The sequence below is a fragment of the Enhydra lutris genome, unplaced genomic scaffold (genome assembly GCF_002288905.1).
Source record: "Enhydra lutris kenyoni isolate GAN:26980312 unplaced genomic scaffold, ASM228890v2 scaffoldscaffold23, whole genome shotgun sequence".
NCBI classification, from domain to species: Eukaryota; Metazoa; Chordata; class Mammalia; order Carnivora; family Mustelidae; genus Enhydra; species Enhydra lutris.
Window position 1 is genome coordinate 28,133,668 of NW_019154107.1, and position 23,541 is coordinate 28,157,208.

At 41.8% G+C, this 23,541-nt stretch overlaps 1 protein-coding gene across 2 annotated transcripts in view; it reads right to left on the minus strand.

Moving 5' to 3' along the window:
• Positions 1-23,541, minus strand: part of LOC111150579 (zinc finger protein 182) — a 49,885-nt gene that overhangs the window by 10,906 nt on the left and 15,438 nt on the right. For both annotated transcript variants that reach the window (XM_022508078.1, XM_022508077.1), the window contains exons 6-10: positions 22,221-22,407; positions 21,638-21,677; positions 21,281-21,339; positions 2,874-2,961; positions 238-364 (exon numbers count right to left, since the gene is read on the minus strand). In XM_022508078.1, coding sequence (XP_022363786.1) covers positions 238-364; positions 2,874-2,961; positions 21,281-21,339; positions 21,638-21,643 — 280 coding nt within the window. In that variant the 5' untranslated portion in view covers positions 21,644-21,677; positions 22,221-22,407. The remainder of the gene's footprint in view (positions 1-237; positions 365-2,873; positions 2,962-21,280; positions 21,340-21,637; positions 21,678-22,220; positions 22,408-23,541) is intronic.

The window sequence follows — 23,541 nt, forward strand, 5'->3', positions numbered from 1 at the left end:
GGGGCAGCGTGGGAGACCCGCTCACTTGACACAATGGTCCAGTGGTCAAGTTGCACCATTCCACCTGGGTTTTGAGTTCACAAACACCCTGTGAGGAAACTTCGATCCCCGAAACTCAACGTCCGAGGTTTCAAGCAGTTCAGAGACCTTACAAGTTTTCCAGAGCGAGCAAGGAAAGGCCCTCTATCCGACACAATAGTCACGAGCAGCAAAATAACCTGAGGAGGCCATTCTTACCCACAGAGACCAGGTTGCTGTACGTCTCCAGCATCACTTCTCGGTACAGAGTCTTCTGTGGAGGGTTCAAGTACTGCCACTCCTCCGGGGTGAAATCCACAGCCACATCCTCAAATGTCACGAGTCCCTGTAATTGCACATTCCTTGTACTCCAAAATACTGACCACTGGGTGAGGAGGATGAAATGCAGGGAACTGCTGACTGGGTTCCCAGTTCGTGATGATGACTTAATACCGGACGCCTGCTTTGTTGGGAAATCACAAGCCCCAGCAGAAAGTCTGATCCATCGAGTATATGGACTGTTCCGTAAGTATACAGAATGTATGTTCAACGATGTGGTATTTGCACAAGGAAGGACAGTCCAGTAGGACTAAAAAGAGAATCCAAATGCCCTCTGGACACCTGAGTTATGACAAAGTTGACATGGCAAGGCATTGGAAGGGGGGGGATGACCTTTTCAAATAAATGTGGACGGATTACTGGGTATCTATGGGGGGAAATCACCTTTAGCCACTAACTTGCCATACACAAGAATCCGCTACAGAGGAACTGTCAATCTAATGTGAGCGATAACACAAGGAGGTGCCTAGAAAACAGGACAGGAAAATGTCTTCATGGTCTTGGTGGAGGGAAAGAATTCTGAAACAAGATGTGGAAAGTGCTACTCATGAAGGAAAAGATTGGTAAATGTTACAAGATTAAAAGTACAACAGTCAGGGAAATACAAATCAAAACCACAATGAGATAGACACCACCTCACTCCTGTCAGAATGGCTAAAATTAAGAACACACAAAACAACAGGTGTTGGCGAGGATGTGGAGAAAGGGTAGTAGGGATGCAAGCTGGGGCAACCACTCCGGAAAACAGTATGGAGGTTCCTCAAAAACGTTAAAATAGAGCTACCCTATAATCCAGCAACTCTGCTACTAGCTATTTACCCAAAGGATTCAAAGATACTGACTTGAGGGGCACCTGGGGGGCTCAGTCGGTTAAGTGTTTGCCTTTGGCTCAGGTTGTGATCCCAGGGTCCTGGGATCGAGCCCCGCATCGGGCTCCCTGCTCGGTGGGAAGTCTGCTTCTCCCTCCCCCACTGCCCCTGCTTGTGTTCCCTTTCTTGCTGTTTCTCTCTCTGTCAAATAAATAAAATCTTAAAAAAAAAAAGATACTGACTTGAAGGGATACATGCACCCTGATGTTTAAAGCACCATTATCAACAATAGCCAAATTATAAAAAAAGAGCCCAGTGTCCATCGACTGATGAATGGATAAAGAAGATGTGTTATATATATACAATGGACTAGTACTCAGCCATAAAAAAGAACAAAATCTTGCCATTTGCAATGCGGATGGAGATAGAGAGTATTACGCTAAGTGGAATAGGTTCGTCAAAGAAAAATAAATACCATATGACTTCACTCATATGCAGAATTTAAGAAACAGAATGAATGAGGAAAGGGGAAAACAAAAGAGAAAAAGAGTCAAGCCAAGAAACACTCTTGACTGTAAAGAACAAACTGATGGTCACCACAGGGGACAGGGTGGGGGATGGGTGAAACAGGGGAAGGGGATTAAGGCGGGCGCTTGTCATGATGAGCACTGGGTGTTGTATGGACGTGCTGAGTCACTATACTGTACGCCTGAAACTAATAATACACTGTATCTTAACTAACTGCAATTTAAATAAAAGCAAAAAAGAAATGGGGAGATTATCTGCAACATTCAACACTGATAAAGGGATCTTCTCTGGTGCATATAAAACCCCTGCACATCGAGAAGAAAGACAACACCAAAAAGCCGAGAAGAGATGTGAATGTGTACTTCACTAAAAACAAGATCCAAATGGCCTGTGAACATAAGAAAATGTACTCCACCTGATTAGCACTCAGGTAAAGGAAAATTTAAGCCATGCTGAGACACTCCTGTGCCCCCACTAGAAAGGTTATAATGAAGCAGCCAAAAATAGCATAAGACCGTGGTGAAATGAGAACTCCCACAGTTAGCAGGAATAAATACTGGCAGAGCTGCTTGGGGAAGTTGTTTAACAGTGTTTACTAAAGTTAGTGATTTGCATGAGGTACAACGCAGCAATTCTAGGTACACAGCTTCAAGAAAATCATGCACACGTGCTCTAGAAAACGAGTGCAGGGATGTTCACAGAAGCCCTACTTCTAAAACTAAATCAGGGGAAAAAAATCAGATGTCCCTCAACAACACAAAGGGAAACTGTGGCAGTCATTCAACGGGATCTTGTGTGGTGACGAAAATAAATGAACTACAAACTGCGTAACACAGATGAATCTCACAGATGTACTGAAGAGCAGAAGAATCTAGACACAAGAGTATATGCTACACGATTCTATTTATATAGAGAGTAAGAGCACAGGCAAGGCTAATCCATGATGTTGAAAGTCAGGCAAGGGCGCCTGGGTGGCTCAGTCGTTAAGCATCTGCCTTTGGCTCAGGTCATGATCCCAGTGTCCTGGGATTGAGTCCTACATCGGGCTCCCTGCTCCGCGGGAAGCCTGTTTCTCCCTCTCTCACTTTCCCTACTTATGTTCCCTCTCTTAGTGTCTCCCTCTGTCAAATAAATAAATAAAGAAATCTTAAAAAAAATAAAAGTCGGGCAAGTAATTACCTTTGTGGGTGGTACTGGTTTGGGTGGTACTGGTTGGGAAAGGGCATGAGTGGGAATTCGGAGGTCCTCGTCCTCTTCTAATCTTGACCTGGGGGGGTGACTAGAAAGTGTGTTCACTCTGTGATAACGTACCAAGCTGTACACTTATAAATTGCATTTCATGTATAGTTAAATGTACTTTATATATTTATACTTAAAAATTATTTTTTTAAAGGTTTTATTTATTTATTTGACAGACAGAGATCACAAGTAGGCAGAGCAGCAGGCAGAGAGAGAGGAAGGGAAGCAGGCTCCCCGCTGAGCAGAGAGCCCGATGTGGTGCTCGATCCCAGGACCCTGGGATCATGACCTTAGCTGAAGGCAGAGGCTTTAACCCACTGAGCCACCCCGGCGCCCCCAAAATTATTTTCAGCAGAAGTGCAAAGGCAATTAAACGGAAAATGGGAGTTCCCATTTCAACAAATGGTGCTGAAACAATTGGATATACATATGCAAAAACAAAATATTCCAATAAATATTTCCAACATATATAAAACTCAAAACACAGAACAGATCGCAGACCTAAATGTGAAATCTAAACCTATAAAATTTCTAGAAGATACAGGAGAGGCACCTGGGTGGCTCAGTCAGTTAAGCGTCCAATTCTTGATCTCAGCTCAGGTCTTGATCTCAGGGTCATGCGTCCAAGCCCTGTGTTGGGGCTTTTAAAAAAAAAAATACACTCACACAGGAGAAAATCTTTTTAACCTTAGGTTAGTCAAATATTTCTTAGATGGGAGAGTGAAATTCAAGAGACACTGTTAAAAGAAGAAAAAGCCACAGAATGAAAGAAAATATTTACAAATCACATTCTGGCAAAAAAAAAAAAAAAAAAAAAAAAAAAAAGAAAAAAAAAAAAAAAAAAAACAAAAAAAACTGTATTGAGAATATATAAAGAGCTCTCATAACTAAAAAAAAAAAGGCAGAAGAAAGATATTAAACCAAAGAAAACATACAGATCACAAATAAGCACACAGAAAGATATTCAACACATCATTAGTCCTGAAGAAAGTGCAAATTAAAACCACAATGGGAGTTCCAGACAGCCCTGTGGGAAGACCATGAAATCACCTCCTTCCACGGACACAACAAACTTACAGCTCTATATAGAGTAATTTTCCTCTAAAAAGGACCTGAGAACTAGATGAACAGCAGCACCTCCACAACAAAAGACAAAGAGACACAAGGAGAAGGCCAGGAGAGGCAGTGACAGAACCTCACGTGGGACCCTACACCAGGAGTGGCGACCCCACAATCGGAAGAGATCACAAAAATATGGTACTCTACTCAAAGAGTAAAGGGACTGTGGCCCACATCAGCACCCCTGACCCTGGGGCCCACACCAGAAAGCCCCCAAAATGTTTGGTTTTGAAAGTCAATGGGGATTAAGGCCAGGAGAATCAGAGAATGTCGGGAACAGAGAGATCCCTTGAAGAGATTCTTCAAGGGCTCTCATGCAAAACCCACCCACCCTGATATCCAGCACAGAAGCAACAGACTGAAAAGCGCCTAGACCATAAAGAAGAGAGACACACTGACTAATTTTCAAGCAGCTGCCACAGAGACAGAACTTACAAGGATTTTGTCTGGGAAAGGACGTGCTGACCAACAACATTTTTGCAACCTCATCCTAATTTGCTGGTGATGAAGCTGACAGGCACCATTTTGGGCGCCTACCAGCACCAGAGGGCATGTTCTGCCCATCCCACATTGTAACGGGGCTGGGTTAGCCCCCCACACACCCTGCAAGACATCTGAGCCACCACAGAGCTGGGTGAGCAACCCAAGCACCATGTGACCCTCACAGAGACCAAGCCATGGGGAGGACAGGTGAGCATCCCAAGCCCCATTGTCCCTGCTCAGTGGCCAAGATGCCAGTAGGCCCGGTCAGTGCCCTGAGCCTCACCTTCCCACACAGTGGCTAAGCTGCACATGGACAGGGTGAATGCCCTAAGCCCTGCCCTCCCCATGCAGAGACCAGGCCACAAGGAAAGGGAAAGCAGCTTGCATCCCACTCTCCCCATGCAGCAGCCCAACCACAACAGAGCTGGGCAAGGGCCCTGAGCCCTGCCCTCCCCACACAGCAGCCGTGGCCCCATCACCACTGGCATGCACATGGAGCCCACACAAGGGACACCCACAGAGTGCCAGGCTCTGGTGGCCAAGGGAGACTTTTGGGCCACACGGAACATTTCCTACACAAGACTGCTCCTTCAAGACCGAGGGAGGTCGCTGTTTTACCTAATACATATAGACAAACACAGAGAGACAAGCAAAATGAGGAGACAGAGGAATATTCTCCAAACCAAAGGCAGCAGCAAACCCTCAGAAAAAGACCTTAATGAAATAGAGATAGGGATGGGGCACCTGGGTGGCTCAGTGGGTTAAGCCTCTGCCTTCAGCTCGGGTCATGATCTCTGGATCCTGGGATCGAGCCCCGAGTCGGGCTCTTTGCTCGGCAGAGAGCCTGCTTCCCTCTCTCTCTCTGCCTGCCTCTCTGCCTACTTGTGATCTCTCTCTCTGTCAAATAAATAAATAAAATCTTTTAAAAAAAAAAGAAAGAAAGAGAGATAGGGAGACTCCCTGATACAGAATCCAAAGTAATGGTCATAAAGATGCTCACTGATCTCAGGAGAAGAAAGGACAAACACAATAAGAACTTCAACAAAGAGGGACGCCTGGGTGGCTCAGTCAGTTAAGCATCTGCCTTCAGCTCAGGTCATGATCTCAGGGTCCCTGGATGGAGCATCAGGCTCCCTGCTAAGTGGGGAGTCTGCTTCTCTCTCTCCCTCTGCCTTCTCCCTCTGCTCGTGTTCTCTGTCACAAATAAATAAAATCTTTTTTTTTAAAAAAAGAACTTCAACAAAAAGAAAAAAAATATGTGGGTACCTAGGTGGAACAGTAGGTTAAGCATCTGTGTTCAGCTCAGGTCATGATCTCAGGGTCCTGGGACTGAGCCCTGTGTCGGGGTCCCTGCTGGGCAGGGAGTCTGCTTCTCTCTCTCCCTTGGCCTCTTCCCCCAACTCATGCACACACACTCTCTCTCTCTAATAAATGTCTTTTGGGGAAAAAAAAGAAAAATATGTAAGTACCAAACAGAAGTTATAACTAAACTGTAAAACGCACCAGAAGGGTTCAAAAGCAAAAGAGATTATATAGAAGCACAAATCAGAGAAGCAATGGAAAACATACAGAAAGAGCATCAAAGAGAAAAAAAATAACTAAAAGAGTAAGGATACCTTAAGAGACCACTGGCACAACATTAAACAGAATAATAGCATTATAGGAGTTCCAGAAGATAGGAGAGAAAGGATCAGAAAATTATTTGATGAAATAGCTGAAAACCTCCCTAACCTGGGGAAGGATACAGACATCTGTTTCAGAAATTCAAAATCAGAGTTCAAAATCGGATGAACCCAAAGGGAAAACACTCCAAGACACATTATAATTACAATGGTTAAAGTTGGGGCGCCTAGCTGGCTCAGTGGGTTAAGCCTCTGCCTTCGGCTCAGGTCATGATCTCCAGGTCCTGGGATCGAGCCCCGCATCGGGCTCTCTGCTCGGTAGGGAGCCTGCTTCCTCCTCTCTCTCTCTGCCTGCCTCTCTGCCTACTTGTGATCTCTGTCTGTCAAATAAATAAACTCTTTTTAAAAAATGGTTAAAGATAAAAATACAGAGAAAATGTTAAAAGCAGAAAGAGAAAAGCCAAGTATTACAAAGGAAACCCCAAAAGTCTGTCAGATTTTTCAGCAGAAACATTTAGACCAGAAGGGAGTGGGATGACATATTCAAAGTGTGGAAAGGGAAAAACTGCGAGCCAGGAATTCTCTACCCAGCAAGGTTATCATTCAGAATTGAAGGACAAATTAAGAGTTTTTCAGATAAGCAAAATCTTAAAAACAGAGCTCATCACCACTAAACTGGCCTTACAAGAAATGTTACAGGGACTTCTCTAAGCTATGAAGAAAAGGCAGTAATTAATATTTAAAGGGGGGGGGGGCGCCTGGGTGGCTCAGTTGGTTAGGCATCCAACTCTTGATTTCAGCTCAGGTCGTGATCTTGGGGTCCTGGGATAAAGCCCCATGTCTGGCTCTACTCTGAGGAGGGAGTCTGTGTGATGGCTCTCTCTTGCTGCCCCTCCTCTCTCTTTCTCTCCCCCCACCAATACATAAATCTTTAAAAATAATAATAATAAAATAAACATACGAAAGTAAAACTCTCACTTGAAAAGGTAAGTAAAAATCAAAGACAGTGGGTCAACCACTTATAAAGCAAGTATGAAGGGTAAAAGACAGAAATAGTAAAATTAACTGACAGTAAAATAATTAGGGGCACCTGGCTGGCTCAGTCAGTAGAGTATTTGATTCTTCATCTTGGGGTTGTGAATTCAAGCCCCACGGTGTGTGTAGAGATTACTTAAAAATAAAATTAAAAAAATAATTAAGGGATACATGAAATAAAAAGATACAAAATGTATCATCAAAAATCTAAAATTTGCGGGGCGCCTAGGTGGCTCAGTGGGTTAAGCCTCTGCCTTCAGCTCAGGTCACGATCCCAGGGTCCTGGGATCGAGCCCCGCATCGGGCTCTCTGCTCCGCAGGGAGCCTGCCTCCACCTCTCTCTCTGCCTGCCTCTCTGCCTACTTGTGATCTCTGTCTGTCAAATAAATAAATAAAATCTTTTAAAAAAATCTAAAATTTGGGGGAAAGAGTAAAAATATAAAGCTTTGCTTTTGAATGTGTTCAAAATTAAACTACTGTCTACTTAAAAATGACTGTTACATACATGTTATATGTGAACCTAACAGTACCCATGAAGAAAAAAATTTCAGTAAATACATAGAAAGGAATCTAAACATAACATTGAAGAAAATAAACCACAAATGAAGAAAAAGAAGAAGAAACAAAGAGGAACTATAAAACAGCCAGAAAACAATTAACAAAATGGCAGTAAGTACATACCTATCAATAATTAAATGTAAACGGGCTAAATGTTCCAATCAAAAGACATAGGGTAGGTGAATGGGGAAAAAAACCCTTTTATATACTGCCTACAAAAGACTCACTGCAAACCTAAAGACATGCCCAGACTGAAAGAAGGGGATGAAAAAGGATATTTCATTTAATGGAAATGAAAAGAGACCTGGGGTAGCAATACTTGTATCAGACAAATTAGACTTTAAAACAAAGACCATAACAAAAGACACAATGATAAAGGGGTCAATCCAACAAGAGGATATGGAATTTGTAAATGTCTATGCACTGAACATAGGAGTATCTAAATACATGTAACAAATATTAACAAAAATAAACAGAAATAGACAGCAATACGGTAATAGTGAAGGACTACAACACCTCACTTACATCAATGGATAGATTATCCATACAGAAAATCAGTGAGAAAACACTGGCCTTACACAATACATTAGACTAGATGAATCTAATAGATATATACAGAACACCCCATCCAAAAACAGGAGAATACACATTCTTGAATGCATAGGGAACATTCTCCAGGATGGACCACATGTTAGATCACAAAACCAGTCTGACAATATGCTATTAAACAACCAATCAAGAAACTGAAAAGAAATCAAAAGGTAACATGGGAGTGCCTAGGTGGCTCATTCAGTTAAGTGTCCAACTCTTGGTTTCAGCTCAGGTCATGATTTCAGGGTCTCGTGACTAGGCCTCAAGTCAGGCTCTGAGCTCAGTGGGGAATCTGCTTAGGATTCTCTCCCTCTCTCCCTGCCCCTCCCCCCACTTGCTTGTGCACTCACACGCACTCTCTCTCTCTCTCTCTCTAAAACAAGTAAATAAAAATCTTAAAAAGAGAGATAACGTGACACAAATGAAATGGAAACACAATGTTCCAAAATCTTTGGGACACAGCAAAAGTAATTCTGAGAGAGAAGTTCATAGCAATAAAGGCTTACCTCAGGAAACAAGAAAAACGTCAAATAAACAATCTGTCTTTTAATACGCAAGGAAATAAAGAAAGAATAACAAAGCCCAAAGTTAGTAGAAAAAGGGAAAGAGTAAAGATCAGAATGGAAATAAATGAAATAGAGACTAAAAGCGCAATAGAAAACATCAATAAATAAGAGCTGGTTCTTTGAAAAGATAATCAACAAACTTTTAGCCAGAGTCTAGAAAAAAAAAGAGCCCAAATAAATAAAATCAGAAACAAATGAGGAGAAATTACAACCAATACCATAGAAATACAAAGAATTGGGGGCATGTGGGTGGCCCAGCGGTTAAAGCCTCTGCCTTCAGCTTAGGTCATGATCCCAGGGTCCTGGGATCAAGCCCCGCATCGGGCTCCCTGTTTGGCAGGGAGCCTGCTCTCCCCCTTCTCTCTCTGCCTGCCTCTCTGCCTACTTGTGATCTTTGTCTGTCAAATAAATAAATAAAATCTTAAAAAAAAAGAAATACAAAGATTGTAAGAGAATACTATCAACAACTACACATCAACAAATTTGACAACCTAGAAAGAAAATGGATAAACTCCTAGAAACATACAATCTTCCAAGACTGAATCATGAAGAACCACAAAATCTGAAGACCAATTACTAAGAATGAAACTGAATCAGTAACCAAAAAACTCCCAAAGAACAAAAGTCCAGGTCAAGTTGGCTTTCTCAAATTATGCCAATTCTTAAAGAAGAAGGAACACTTCCAAACTCATTATACAAAGCCAGCATTACCCTCATCCCAAAACCAAAGACACTACAAAGAAAATTACAGGCCAATATCCCTGATAAACCTAGATGCAAAAGTCCTCAACTAAATATTAGCAAACCAAATTCAATAAAACATTAAAAGGATCACACCCCATGACCAAGTAATTAATTCCACTTGGAATTAATGGTTTAACATCCACAAATCAATCAATGAGATACACCAAAAGCACTGACAAAATTTAACATTCATTTATGATAAAAACTCTCAACAAAGTGGGTATACAGAGAAGGTATGTCAACACAATAAAGGCCATATATGACAAACTCACACCTAGTATCATACTCAACAGTGAAAAGGTGAAAGAAAGCCTTTCCTCTAAGATCAGAAACAACATAAGGATGTCCACTGATCACTTTTATTCAACATAGTACTTGAAGTCCTAGCCACAGTAACTATGCAGAAAAAAAAAGAAAGAAAAGGCATCTAAATGGGAAGAAGGAAAACTGTCACTATTTGCAAATGACATAATATTCTATTGAAAAAAAAAAACCTTAAAGACTCCACCAAAAAACTATTGGAATAAATTCAGTGAAGTTGCAGAACACAAAATTACTACACAGAAATCTGTTGTGTATCTATACACTAACACCAAAACTATCAGAAAGAGATTTAAAAAAACAATCAGATTTACAAGTACATCAAAAAAAAAACCTAAAATACCTGGGAATAAATTTAACCAAGGACATGAAAGACATTTATTCTGAAAACCATGAACCACTGATGAAAGAAACCAAAGATGACACAAATGGAAAGATACCACGCTCACAGACTAAAAGAAATAATACTGTGTAAATGCTGTGGCTAAAGCAATCTACAGATTTAACACAATCCCTATCAAAATACCACAGGAATTTTTCACAGAACTGTAACAAATAATACCAAAGTTTATATGGAACCACAAAACATCTCCCATAGACATAGCAATCTTGAGAAAGAACAAAGCTAGATATCATGCTCCTTGATTTTCAACTATACTACAAAGCTACAATAATCAAAACAGTATGGTACTTGGACAAAAACACACACATAGATCAATGGAACAAAATAGAGAACCCAGAAATAAACCCATGCTTATATGGTCAATTTATCTAGAACAAAGGAGGCAACAATATAACAATGGAGAAAAGACAGTGTCTTAAATAAATGGGTGCTAGGAAAAGTGGGCAGCTGCATGCCAAAGGATGAAACCGGACCACTTTCATACACATACATAAAAACAAGCTCAGGGCCCAGGGAACATAGTAGGGAGATTATTCACTCTTCTTGGAGTGCATGCCTGAGAGACAACCCTCATGGAGACACCTCCCCAGGAACAAAGAAGTTGGCCAGAGCCATTTCAATTCCCCAGCCCTCAGCATACACGGAGCCATCTGTGGCAAGCGGCATACACTGACACTGGCTACCTAACTTGTTTACACAAAGCTTTACGCCCCCGCACACAGGTGGAACAGCCCTGCTCAGTCCTAGCATGGCAGGCCCCTCCCCCAGAGACCAGCAGAAACCCCTGTCCACACCACATCGCCTGACCAGGGAGTCCTCTCTGCAGGGCCTCAGTTCCAGTGAGGTCAGTGACAGGTCTCATTTAACAAGCAGACCACAGCACATCTAGTTCAAACTCGCCACATTCAGGCCAGGGACCAAGCACTGCCCACAGCAGGCAAGAAGAGCCTCTGCAGATGATTTTATTTTTTAAGAGCGGCCAGCACACAACAGCTGAGCACACACAGCACATACAGGAGATCCTCTGTGAAGTGCCAGGCCCTGGGCATCACATGGCCCCTTCATTACTTTCAGAAGCAGGAGACATAAACGGCTTCTCTAACACACAAAAAAAGGCAGAGACTTAGATAAAATGTGAAGACAGAGGAAACTATCCTAAATGAAAGAACAAGGCCACAGTCAGAGATCTAACCGAAACGGATGTAAGTAACATGCCTCATGGAGAATTTAAAGCAATCATCATAAGGATACACACTGGGCTTGATAAAAGAATAGAAGACATCAGTGAGACACTTGCCAAAGAGAAAAAAGAATTAAAATAGAATCAATCAGGGGTGCCTGGGTGGCTCTGAAGTTTAAGCGTCTGCCTTTGGTTTGACTCTCAGCTCATGTCTTGATCTCAGAGTCATTAATTCAAGCCCCACATTGGGGCGTCAACTTAAAAAAAAAAAGAATTGACCAAAGATGAAAAGGACAATAAACAAGATTAGAAACACGCCTGATATAACAAACAGCAGGATAGAAGAAGCAAAGGAATGAATTAGTGACCTAAAACACAAAATAATAGAAAGTACGTAATGAAGATGAAGAAAAGAGAGAGAGAAATTATGCAACAAGAGAATAAACTTAGGAAATTCAATGACTCCATCAAACATTACATTTGTATTATAGGAGTCCCAGAAGAAGGAGAGAAAAGGGGGGAGGCAGAAAATTTATTTGGAGAAATAATAGCTAAAAACTTCCCTAATCTGGGGATGGAAACGGACATCTAGATCCACAAAGCACAGAGAACTCCCATCAAAATCAACAAAAGCAGGCCAACACAAAGACATATGGTAATTGAGTCTGTGAAATATACTGATAAAGAAAAAATCTAAAAAGCAGTAAAATAAAAAGAAGTCCTTAATGGCACCCAACTGGCTCATTCAGTAGAGCATGTGACTCCTTATCTCGGGATTGTGGGTTTGAGCCCCACGCTGGGTACAGAGATGACTTAAAAAATAAACTCTTAAAGAAATTAGTCCTTGGAGCCCTTCGGTGGCTCAGTCATTAAATGTCTGCCTTTGGCTCAGGTCCTGATCCCAGGGTCCTGGGATCGAGCCCCGTGTCAGGCTCCCTGCTCTGCAGGAAGCCTGCTTCTCCCTCTCCCACTCCCCCTGCTTGTGTTCCCTCTCGGTCAAATTAACAAAATAAAATCTTTAAAAAAATTAGTCCTTAACGTACAAGGTTAAGGTCCATAAGGCTAGCTGCAGATTTATCAAAAGAAACTTGGCAAGTCAGCAGGGAGTGGCATGATCTATTCCAAGTGCTGACTGGAAAACTCTGCACCAAGAGTACTCTACGAAGCAAGGCTAGCATTCGGAGTAGAATGAGAGATAACAAGTGTCCCAGACAAACAAAATCTCAGGGAGTCCATGACCACCAAACCAGCCCTGCAAGAAGTATTAAAGGGGACTCTGGAAAGGAAAGACCAAAAGTGACGAAGGCAAGAAAGGCACAGAGAAAATCTCCAGAAATAACAAAACAAGAAATAAAATGGCAATAAATGCCTATCGATCAATAATTGCTCTGACTGTAAATGGACTAAATGCGCCAATCCAAAGACACAGGGTGTCAGAATGGATTAAAAAAAAAACAAGACCCTTCAATATGTCACCTATAAGAGATTCATTTTATTCTACTTTTTAGTTTTTTAAGTAATCTCTACATCCAGCGTGGGGCTCAAACTCACAACCCTGACATCAAAAGTCACATGGCCACTGTCTGAGCTAACCAGGCACTCCACCCAAGGGAATCATTTTACACTTCAAGACATCCACAGATCGAAAGTGAAGGGATAGAGAAAAATTTATCAGGCAAATGGATGTCAAAAGAAAGCCAGAGTAACTACATATATTGGACAAACCAGACTTTCAAACAGACTGCAACAGGAGACAAAGAAGTGCACTGTATCATAATAAAAGGGACAATCTAAGAAGAAGATATAAAAATTGAAAGTATTTATGCACCCAACCTGGGAGCACCCAAATATATAAAACAATTAATAACAAACATAAAAAAACTAACTGATAACAATACAAAATGGTAGAGGATAGTAACACCCCACCACTTACATCAAGGGACAGAAAATAAACAAGGAAACAACAGCTTTGAATGACACAGTGGACCAGATGGACTTAGATACATGCAGAACATTCTATCCTAAAACAGCAGAATACATTCTTTTCAAGTACACACAGGACATTCTCCAGAATAAAACACAGATTAGGTCACAAAAACAGATCTTAACAAATACAAAAAGACTAAAGTCACACCATGCACCTTCTCTGACCACAGCGTTATGAAACTTGAAGTCAACTACAAGAAAAAATCCCGCAAACACGTGGAGGTTAAACAATATGCTACCAAACAGTGAATGGGTCAATCAGGAAATCAAAGAAGAAATTAAAAAATACACAGAAACAAGTGAAAATTAAAACACGATGGTCCAAAACCTTTGGAACACAGCAAAAGCAGACCTAAGAAGGAAGTATATACCAATAGAGGCCTACCTCAAGAAGCAAGAAAAAAATCTCAACTAACAACCTAACATTACAACTAAAGGAACTAGGTAAAAAAACAACAAATGAGGGACGCCTGGGTGGCTCGGTTGGACGACTGCCTTCAGCTCAGGTCATGATCCCGGAGTCCCGGGATCGAGTCCCGCATGGGGCTCCCAACTCCATGGGGAGTCTGCTTCTCCCTCTGACCTTCTCCTCGCTCATGCTCTCTCTCACTGTCTCTCTCTCAAATAAATAAATAAAAATCTTTAAAAAAAAACCAACAACAACAAATGAAGCCCAAAGCCAGCAGAAAGAAGAAAATAATAAAGATTAGAGGACAAATAAATGATACTGAAATTTTAAAAAACAACAGAACAAATCAATGAAACCATGAGCTGGTTTTTTGAAAAAATTAATAAAATTTAGGGATGGGCGCCTGGCGGGGGCTCAGTGGGATAAGCATCTGCCTTCTGCTTCTCCCTTTCCGACTGCCCCTCCCTCTGCTCATGCTTGCTTGCTATCTCTCTCTTAAATAAAATCTTTTTAAAAATTAATAAAATTGATAAACCTCTAGCCAAACTTATCAAAAATAAAAGAGAAAGGACCCAAATAGATAAAATCACAAAGCAAAGAGGAGAGATCACAACCAACACCACAGAAATATAATTATAAGAGAATATTATGAAAAACTATATGCCAACAAATTGGGACAACCTAGAAGAAATGGATAAATTCGGGCGCCTGGGTGGCTCAGTGGGTTAAGCCGCTGCCTTCAGCTCAGGTCATGATCTCAGGGTCCTGGGATCGAGTCCCGCATCGGGCTCTCTGCTCAGCAGGGAGCCTGCTTCCCTCTCCTGCTTCCCTCTCTCTCTCTCTGCCTGCCTCTCTGTCTACTTGTGATCTCTCTCTGTCAAATAAATAAAATCTTTAAAAAAAAAAAAAGAAATGGATAAATTCCTACAAACATATAAAAGCTACCAAAACTGAAACATGAAGAAATAGAAAACCTGAACAGACCCATAACCAGCAAGGAAATTGTACCAGTAATCCAAAAACTTCCAACGAACAAAAGTCCAGAGTGCTCACTTCAGCAGCACATATACTAAGAAGTCCAGGGCAAGATGGCTTCACAGGCAAATTCTACCAAATATTTAAAGAGTTAATACCTATTCTTCTCAAACTATTGCAAAAAATAGAAAAGGAAGGAAAACCTCCACATTCATTCTATGAAGGCAGCATTACCCTGATAGCAAAACCAGATAAAAAAAAAACTACTAAAAAAGAGAACCACAGGCCAATATCCCTGATGAACATGGATGCAAAAATTCTCAATAAAATATCAGCAAACCAAATCCAACAATACATTAACAAAATCATTCACCACGATCAAGTAGGATTTATTCCTGGGATGCAAGGGTGGTTCGAAATTCACAAATCAATGTGATATATCGCATTAATAAAAGAAAGGATAAAAACCATATGGTCATTGCAATAGATGCAGAAAAAGCATCTGACAAAGTACAACATCCACTCATGATAAAAACTCTCAACAAGGTAGATTTAGAGGAAACATACTTCAACATAATAAAGGCCATATATGAAAAACCCACAGCTAGCATCATACTCAATGAGGAAAAACTGAGAGCTCCTCTTCTACAGTCAGGAACAAGACAGGGATATCCAGTCTCACCACTTTTATTTACCTGAGTACTGGAAGTCCTAGTCATTGCAATCAGAGAACAAAAAGATATAAAAAGTATCCAAATAGGCAAGGAAAAACTAAAAAATCTCACTACTTGCAGATGACATGGTACTGTACATAGAAAACCCAAAAGACTCCACCAAAAAACTGCTAGAACTGATACACAAATTCAGTAAAGTCACAGGATACAAAAGCAATGTACAGAAATCTGCTGCATTTCTATTTACCGATAATGAAGCAGCAGAAAAAAAAATTAATGAATCAATCCCAGGGGCACCTGGGTGGCTCAGTCAGTTAAGCATCTGCCTTCGGCTCAGCTCATGATGCCAGGGTGCTGGGATTGAGCCCCGCATCGGGCTCGCTGCTCCATGGGCAGCCTGCTTCTCCATCTCCACTGCTTCTGCTCTCCTGCATTCTCTCTCTCTCAAATAATTTTTTTTTTTAAAAAGGAAACCAATCCCATTTACAATGGCACCCAAATCAGTAAAATACCTAGGAACAAACCTAGCTAAGGAGATAAAAGACCTGTACTCTGAAAATAAAACACTGATAAAAGAAATTGAGGATGACACAAAGAAATGGAAAGATGGGTACCTGGGTGGCTTAGTCAGCTAGGCATTGGACTCTTGGTTTCAGCTCAGGTCATGATATTGATGGTGGTAAGATCAAGCCCCCCATCGGCCTTCACACTCAGCATGGAGTCTGCTTGAGATTCTCTCTCTCCCTCTCCCTCTCCCCCCTATTCTCTCCCTACCTCTCACTGTCTCTCAAAATAATTTAAATAAAATCTTTAAAAAAAGAAATGCAAAGACATTCTGTGCTCATGGATTGGAAAAGCAAATATTGTTAAACTGTCTATACTATTCGAAGCTCAATCTGGACATTTAAAGCAATCCCTATCAAAATACCACCAGCATGTTTCACAGAGCTAGAACAAACAATCCAAAAATGTCTGTAGAGCCATAAAAGACCCCAAATAGCCAAAGCAACCCTGAAAAAGGAAAGCAAAGCTGGAGGCATCACAATTCCAGACTGCCAGTTATATTACAAAGCTGTACTAATCAAAACAGCATGATACTGGCACAAAAATAGACACATAGGTCAACAGAACAGACAAGAAACCCCCAAAATGTATCCACAACTATCAGTCAATTAATTCTGGACAAAGCAGGAAGAATACCCAGTGGGAAAAGAATGTCTCTTCAACAAATGGTGTTGGGAAAACTGAACAGCAACTTTCAAAAAAAAAAAAAAAAAGAAGAGGGGCGCCTGGGTGGCTCAGTGGGCTAAGCCTCTGCCTTCGGCTCAGGTCGTGATCTCAGGGTCCTGGGATCGAGTCCCGCATCGGGCTCTCTGCTCAGCAGGGAGTCTGCTTCCCTCTCTCTCTCTCTGTCTGCCTCTCTGCCTACTTGTGATCTCTGTCTGTCAAATAAATAAATAAAATCTTAAAAAAAAAAAAAAGAAACTGGATCACTTACTTACACCACACAGAAAAATAAATTAAAAATGGATGAAAGACCTAAATGTGAGATGTGAAACCATAAAAACTGTGGAAGAGAACACCAGCAGTAACTTCTTGCCATGGGTAGAAGCATCTTCTTTCTAGATCTGTCTCCTGAGGCAAGGAAGACAAAAACAAAAGTAAACTATTGGGACTAAATCAAAACAAAAGTCTTCTACACAGTGAAGGAAACAACCACCAAAACTAAAAAAGCAACCTACAGAACAAGAGAAGATATTTGCAAATGACATATCTCAAAAAGGGTTAGTATCCAAAACATCTAAGGAAATTATAAAACTCAACACCCCAAAAACAAATAATGCAATTAAAAAATGGATGGAACGGATGCCTGAATGGCACAGTTTGTCAATAGTCTGACTCTTGGTTTTGGCTCAGGTTGTGATTCCAGGGTCGTGAGATCAAGCCCCACGTCAGACTCCAAGCTCAGCACAGAGACTGAGTGAGTATATATAGTGGAATATTACTCAGCCATCAAAAAGAATAAAATCTTGCCATTTGCAAAGACGTGGATGGAACGTATTATTCTAAGCAAAATAAGTCAGAGAAAGACAGATACCATATGACTTCACTCATATTTGGAATTTAAGAAATGAAACAGATGAACATAGGGGAAGGGAGGGGGAAAAAAAACGAGATGAAAATTGAGAGGGAGGCAAACCATAAGAGGCGATAAACTCTAGGAAACAAACTTGAGGGTTGCTGGAGGGGAAGTGGGTAGGGGACGGGGCAACCGGGTGATGGGCATGAAGGAGGGCACTTGATGGAATGAGCACTGGGTATTGTACTCAACCCATGAATCACTAAATTCTACCTCAGAAACTAATAAAAAATAATTTGATTTATTATAAACTACAATAAAATACAAACAGAAACTTTCCAATTTTTTTCCCCAGAATACCAGTGACTACTGAAGTAAGTAATTTAAGAAAAGATTCCTGAAATGGACCTGAGTGTCCCAGTGCAGTACGATCCAATTTTGAAACAATGTGCAGGGGTCACTACAAACCCCGCGCCACCAGCAAATCCTATCAACAATTTGAGTGTTTTACTTAAAACGGAAAAGCAGCTTGCAGTGACATCAGCTTCAGGAAATAAAACACCTGTAAAGCATGAAAATAAATCAATCTTTTTAAAAAAGTTAAAAATGGGCAGAAGACATGAATAGACATTTCTCCAAAGAAGACATCCAGATGGCCAACAGACACATGAGAAGATGTTCAACATCACTCAGCGAAATGCAAATCCAAACTGCAATGAGTTATCACATCACTCCTGTCTGAATGGGTAAAATCAACAACATAAGAAACAACAGATGTTGTGGAAAATGTGGAGAAAGGGGAACCCTCTCGTACTGTTGGTGGGGATGCAAACTGGTGCAGCCACACTGGAAACAGTATGGAGGTTCCTCAAAAAGTTAAAAATAGAGCTACCCTACAACCCAGCAATCACACTGCTAGGTACTTACCCAAAGAATACAAAAGTACTAATTCAAAGGCATACAGACCCCAGTGTTTATAGCAGCATTATCTATGATAGCCAAATTATGGAAACAGCTGTATGCTAACTAACTGGAATTTAAATAAAAGTGTAAAAAAAAGTGTGGGACTGGCAGAGGATTAGATACATAGATCAACAGAACAGAGTAGAGTCCAGAAATCCACAAATATGGCCGACTGATTTATGACGAACCTGCAAAAGCAATTCAAAGGAGAAAAATGATCCTTTGGACAAATGGGGTTGGAACAAATGGAATTCCACATGCAAAATAATAACCCTCAACCTACTTCTCACCCCTTATATAAAAATTAATGCAAAAGAGATCACAGGTCTAAATGTAAAAGCTAAAACTATGAAACTTACAGAATCGAAAAAAATCTTCATGACATAAGGATCCAGCAAAGAGTTCTTAACCATGACACCAAAATCACCATCCATAAAGGAAATAATTCATACACAGGACATTTTCAAAATTAAAAATTCTTTCTCTGTGAATACACTGTTTAGAGAATAAAAAGACAAACCACACAAACTATGTATCCAGCAAAGGACTTGCAAACCACACAAACTATGTATCCAGCAAAGAACTTGCACACAGAATACATAAAGAACTCTCAAAGCTCAGTAGTGAGAAAACAATCTAATTTTAAATGGGCAGAAAAGCGGATTGAACACTTCATCAAAGAGGATATACAAAAAGTAAATAAGTGTATCTAAAGACCTTGAACATAATTGGCTATTAGTGAAACCCAAATTAAAGCCATGATGAGATACCAACTATACTGCCACAATGACTAAAATTAAAAATTCTGACAATACCAAGTGCTGACAATAACGTAGCAACTGGAATTCTTATACATTGCTGGTGGAAATGAAAAATGATTCAACCATTCTGGAAGACAATCTGGCAGAGTCTTAAAAAGTTAAACACACACTTATCATGTGACCCAGCAATCCAATATTTATTCTAGAGAAATGAAAACCGATGTTTACACAAAAACCCGTGTATGAAGGTTTAAAGTAGTGTTACTTGTAACTGTCAAAAACTGGAAATAATTCCAATGTCTTTCAACAGAAGAAGGGACAGACAAGCTGTGGTGCATCAATATCATGGAATACCACCCAGCAATAAAAAGACCTGACACACACAGCTTGTCTGAATCTCCAGGGAATTATGCTGAGTAAAAATATCCTCAGTGTCAAAAGATCACATACTGTACGATTTTTTTTTTAGGATTTTATTTATTTATTTGACAGAGAGAGATCACAAGTAGGCAGAGAGGCAGGCACAGAGAGAGGAGGAAGCAGGCTCCCTGCTGAGCAGAGAGCCCGACATGGGGCTCGATCCCAGGACCCTGGGATCATGACCTGAGCTGAAGGCAGAGGCTTTAACCCACTGAACCACCCAGGCGCCCCAGGATTTGATTTTTATCTCATTCTTGAAACAAAAAAATTTGAGAAATGGAGAGTGGTAATTCCTAGGAGGCTAAGAATGGGAGGATTAGAGAAAAGGGATGGATTTGGCTATAAAAGGGCAACATAAGAGGTCCCTGTGGTGCCGGGGCTTGTCTTAACCACAGCAAAGTCAACATCCTGGTCATGACATTCTACTATAGCTTTGTAAGATGTACTACTGGGGGAAACAGGTAAAGGATACATGAGATGTCTCTGTATTTTTATAACTGCACATCAATCGATTATCTCCAACGAACATTTAATTTTTTAAAAAAAGGTTACATACATAGGATTCCTTTTATATGACATCCTGGAAAAGATAAAAACTGTAGTGATGCAGAACATATCTGTGGTTGTCTGAGGTTACAAGTGGGGAAGGAGAGAACCATGAAGGAGTAGCATAAGGCATTTTTTTGCCTGATGAAACTATTCTCTATCCCATAGATTAGTTACACCCATCTGTATTCATGAAATACCTTCGCCTCAGCACTGATATTAACAACGCCAAATGGGTTCATATTTATTGTACTGGGCAGTGACAACAAATTCAATATTCCTGCGCACTAATTTAATTTTTTTTTTTTACTGAAAGAAAAAAGATGTGGCTATAAGCACATCTGCAAGACTCTGTCTCTTGGCCAAATGAGAATCCAAAGTCTGACTGATAAACTTACAGGAAAATGATTTCAAGAAAAGCCAGTTCCCTAAGACATTTCGTTCCCAAATTACACCTTGACGTTATGTCACCAGCTCACTGAGGAATGCTGTAAGAAATATCAGCAGGAAACCAGGGACTGCATTTATCACCAGGCTGTGCTTAAAGACAATTCCACCATCCACAGGAAGACTCTGAAAAGAAATGCCATGGAAGGCAATTACAGGAAACCTCCACTTCCCCGAGGACTTGGTGTGCTCTCTCCTGATGAGCAAGGTGAGCCAGCTTCCTAATTAAGTACCCCTCTGGCAGCCAGAGGCTCAAAGAGACATCTGTAAGTCAATGTTAGTACCAGTCACACCCTAAGTCCTCCACATGTCTACACTCTAACTTGGCCTTGCTGCTGTCTCTCGTTTTTCCTGATCCCAATGCTTATTTACAAATAATTTCCTATTTTATGTCAGGAATTCCTCCAAGCTCATCACATCCATGGTAAAAAAAAAAAAAAAAAAGGAACAGACCACATACTTACCTGGGGTTTGGCCATTTCCTGTTCTTCTTGGGAAAAGGCAGAGACGTGCGAAGGCTGAGCTGGAAGAACGGAGAAGTATACAGAGTATGAGAGAACCCATCGGGACTATCTGCCTAGAATTATCTGCCCAAGAATACCCTCCCATAAGCTGGGCATGAGGCCACTCTGTGGAAGTGTGGGCAACCGTGTGGTTTTTAACAACCACCTGTGTATTCTTGATTCTTTTCCAAACGTGAGCATCTAACACAAAAGGGTTTTGTCTGTATACACTTGTGTACTGACCCAGAAATAGTATTTCTAGGCATTTTCCTTAATGAAATAATGTACTCTAATGCATCACAATTCCTCTGTAAGTACCTTCATCTCAGCGTCGACTTTATGAATGCCAAAGTTAATCCTGTATGACTCAAAATAAGAAGATTAATAAGGAAATACAAGGGGTGAAATGCTACATAGCTATTTAAAAGACTGTTGTATGCTTTAGCATCTGTGTACTTTTCTGTACACATACCTAAATGAAAGTTTTTAACACGTCACAGAATAAATTAAGTTGAATCACAGTCAACTTCTAAATGAAAAAAAAAAAGGTAGGTTATAAAACCGCAGGAACCCACCACAAACTCTATGTGAAATGTTTAAAACCCCAGAGCCCTAAAACACTAAAACTGTCTAAGAATGGATGTATAGACAAAGGGGGATAAAATGAATTCCTTTTGATTTTCCTTCGCACTATTTTTAATTAATCTGTAATTCAAATGCGCTAGTATTTGTTAAACGCCAAGAAAACTGAATTTTTGGAAAACTATCAGCCTCCTGACGTTTTAAGCCTGATGATCCACCCCCAGACCCCGCAGCACCAGGCCTCGCCCACCCCCCTCCCAAGTCCCAAGCTCTCAGCTCGGGAGATGAGTCCTCTCAGGTGCCTCTTCCTCCTCCTCACCTCACTGGGGCCGGCTTGCCCAGGAGCCAGAAGGAAGCCTTCGGGTGCAGATTCACTTCGGCTGAAGCATTCACATCAGGCCCCTACCCTGGGGCGCGGGCAATGGGAGAGGGGCACGGGGAGAGGCGGGGGGCGCCTAAGGAGGGGCCTGAGGAGTGCGTATGAACCCTTAGCGCAGGTCACTGTGCTGGAAAATGTGTAAAAGTCAACGTTTAACAAGCCCCACTCAACCCTGACTAGTCCCATAACTTTGTCCACCATCGTGCCCAGAGATCGTCATTCGGTCTCCCATCACTCACCCCACAAGTCCCACCATCAATGACCCCCCCAAAATCCCCCTTCTTTCGTTCCCCCCGAACTCCCCATCACTCCGCCCATCACCTCTAGCACTCGTCCTCTCAACCCCTCTCTCTCTCTCTCTCTCTCTCTCTCACCCTCTCGACAATAGATTTTCTGCTCATTGCAGAGACCAGTGCAAGAACTGGCCCCAAGAAGCACTTCCGCTTCAGGACCAACTCAGGCTCCGCAACCTACAGTGTTGCAGCGGTTGGATGTGCGCACGCTCAGTGGGGGCTTTGAGCCCGCGTCCGCCAATAGTCAACACCCGTCCCCCTCCCGCCCCCCTCCCCCTGGCCCCACGCGAACGCGGCGGGGCCGCGGCGCCTGCGCGGAGGGAAGATGGCCGCGCCCGCGCGGTCCCTGCTTTGAGATGGCCGCGCCCACCGGGGCTCTACGCCTCGAGGGCTGTGGTGTGGAGCAGGTGTCTACTTGGTTCTACAGAGACCGTCATGCCCGAGGCTTCGAAAACCATTTTCCTTATGATGGGGAGGGGAACTGCCCAACTGAGGAAAATTCTGGCAGGCGGGAATTTGGTGTCTTGAACCCGAAGGGCAGCGTCGGGTTTACAGGTGTAATTGAACAGGAAGACGGGACGCGTGGCAGAATCGCCCAGCGTGCACAAAGGCCGGGAGGTTGGGAAAGGTCACACTGGCTCCATCCAGTGGCTAAAGCCGGGAGTTTTGAAGGACAGCATACAAACAAGCTGAAGGATACATAAACGGCGACCTAGGACACACACACCCCGCGGTGAAGCCAATGTGTTAAGCAGCAGCTGACGGGTTCTTTTCTCTGTATGGGCAGGAACGAAATCCTTTCGTCGGAGGTGACAGTTTTGCTGACCAAAAGGAGCCGGCCACACAAATAGCCGAAGAAAAGAGCCTCCTGGCCGGGAAGTGGGACCAATTTGGCGTGTTGGGAGGAATGGAAACTGGCAGTGTGTTGGGAGCGTAGGAGGTGTGAGGGAGGGAGGGGGGGCAAATGC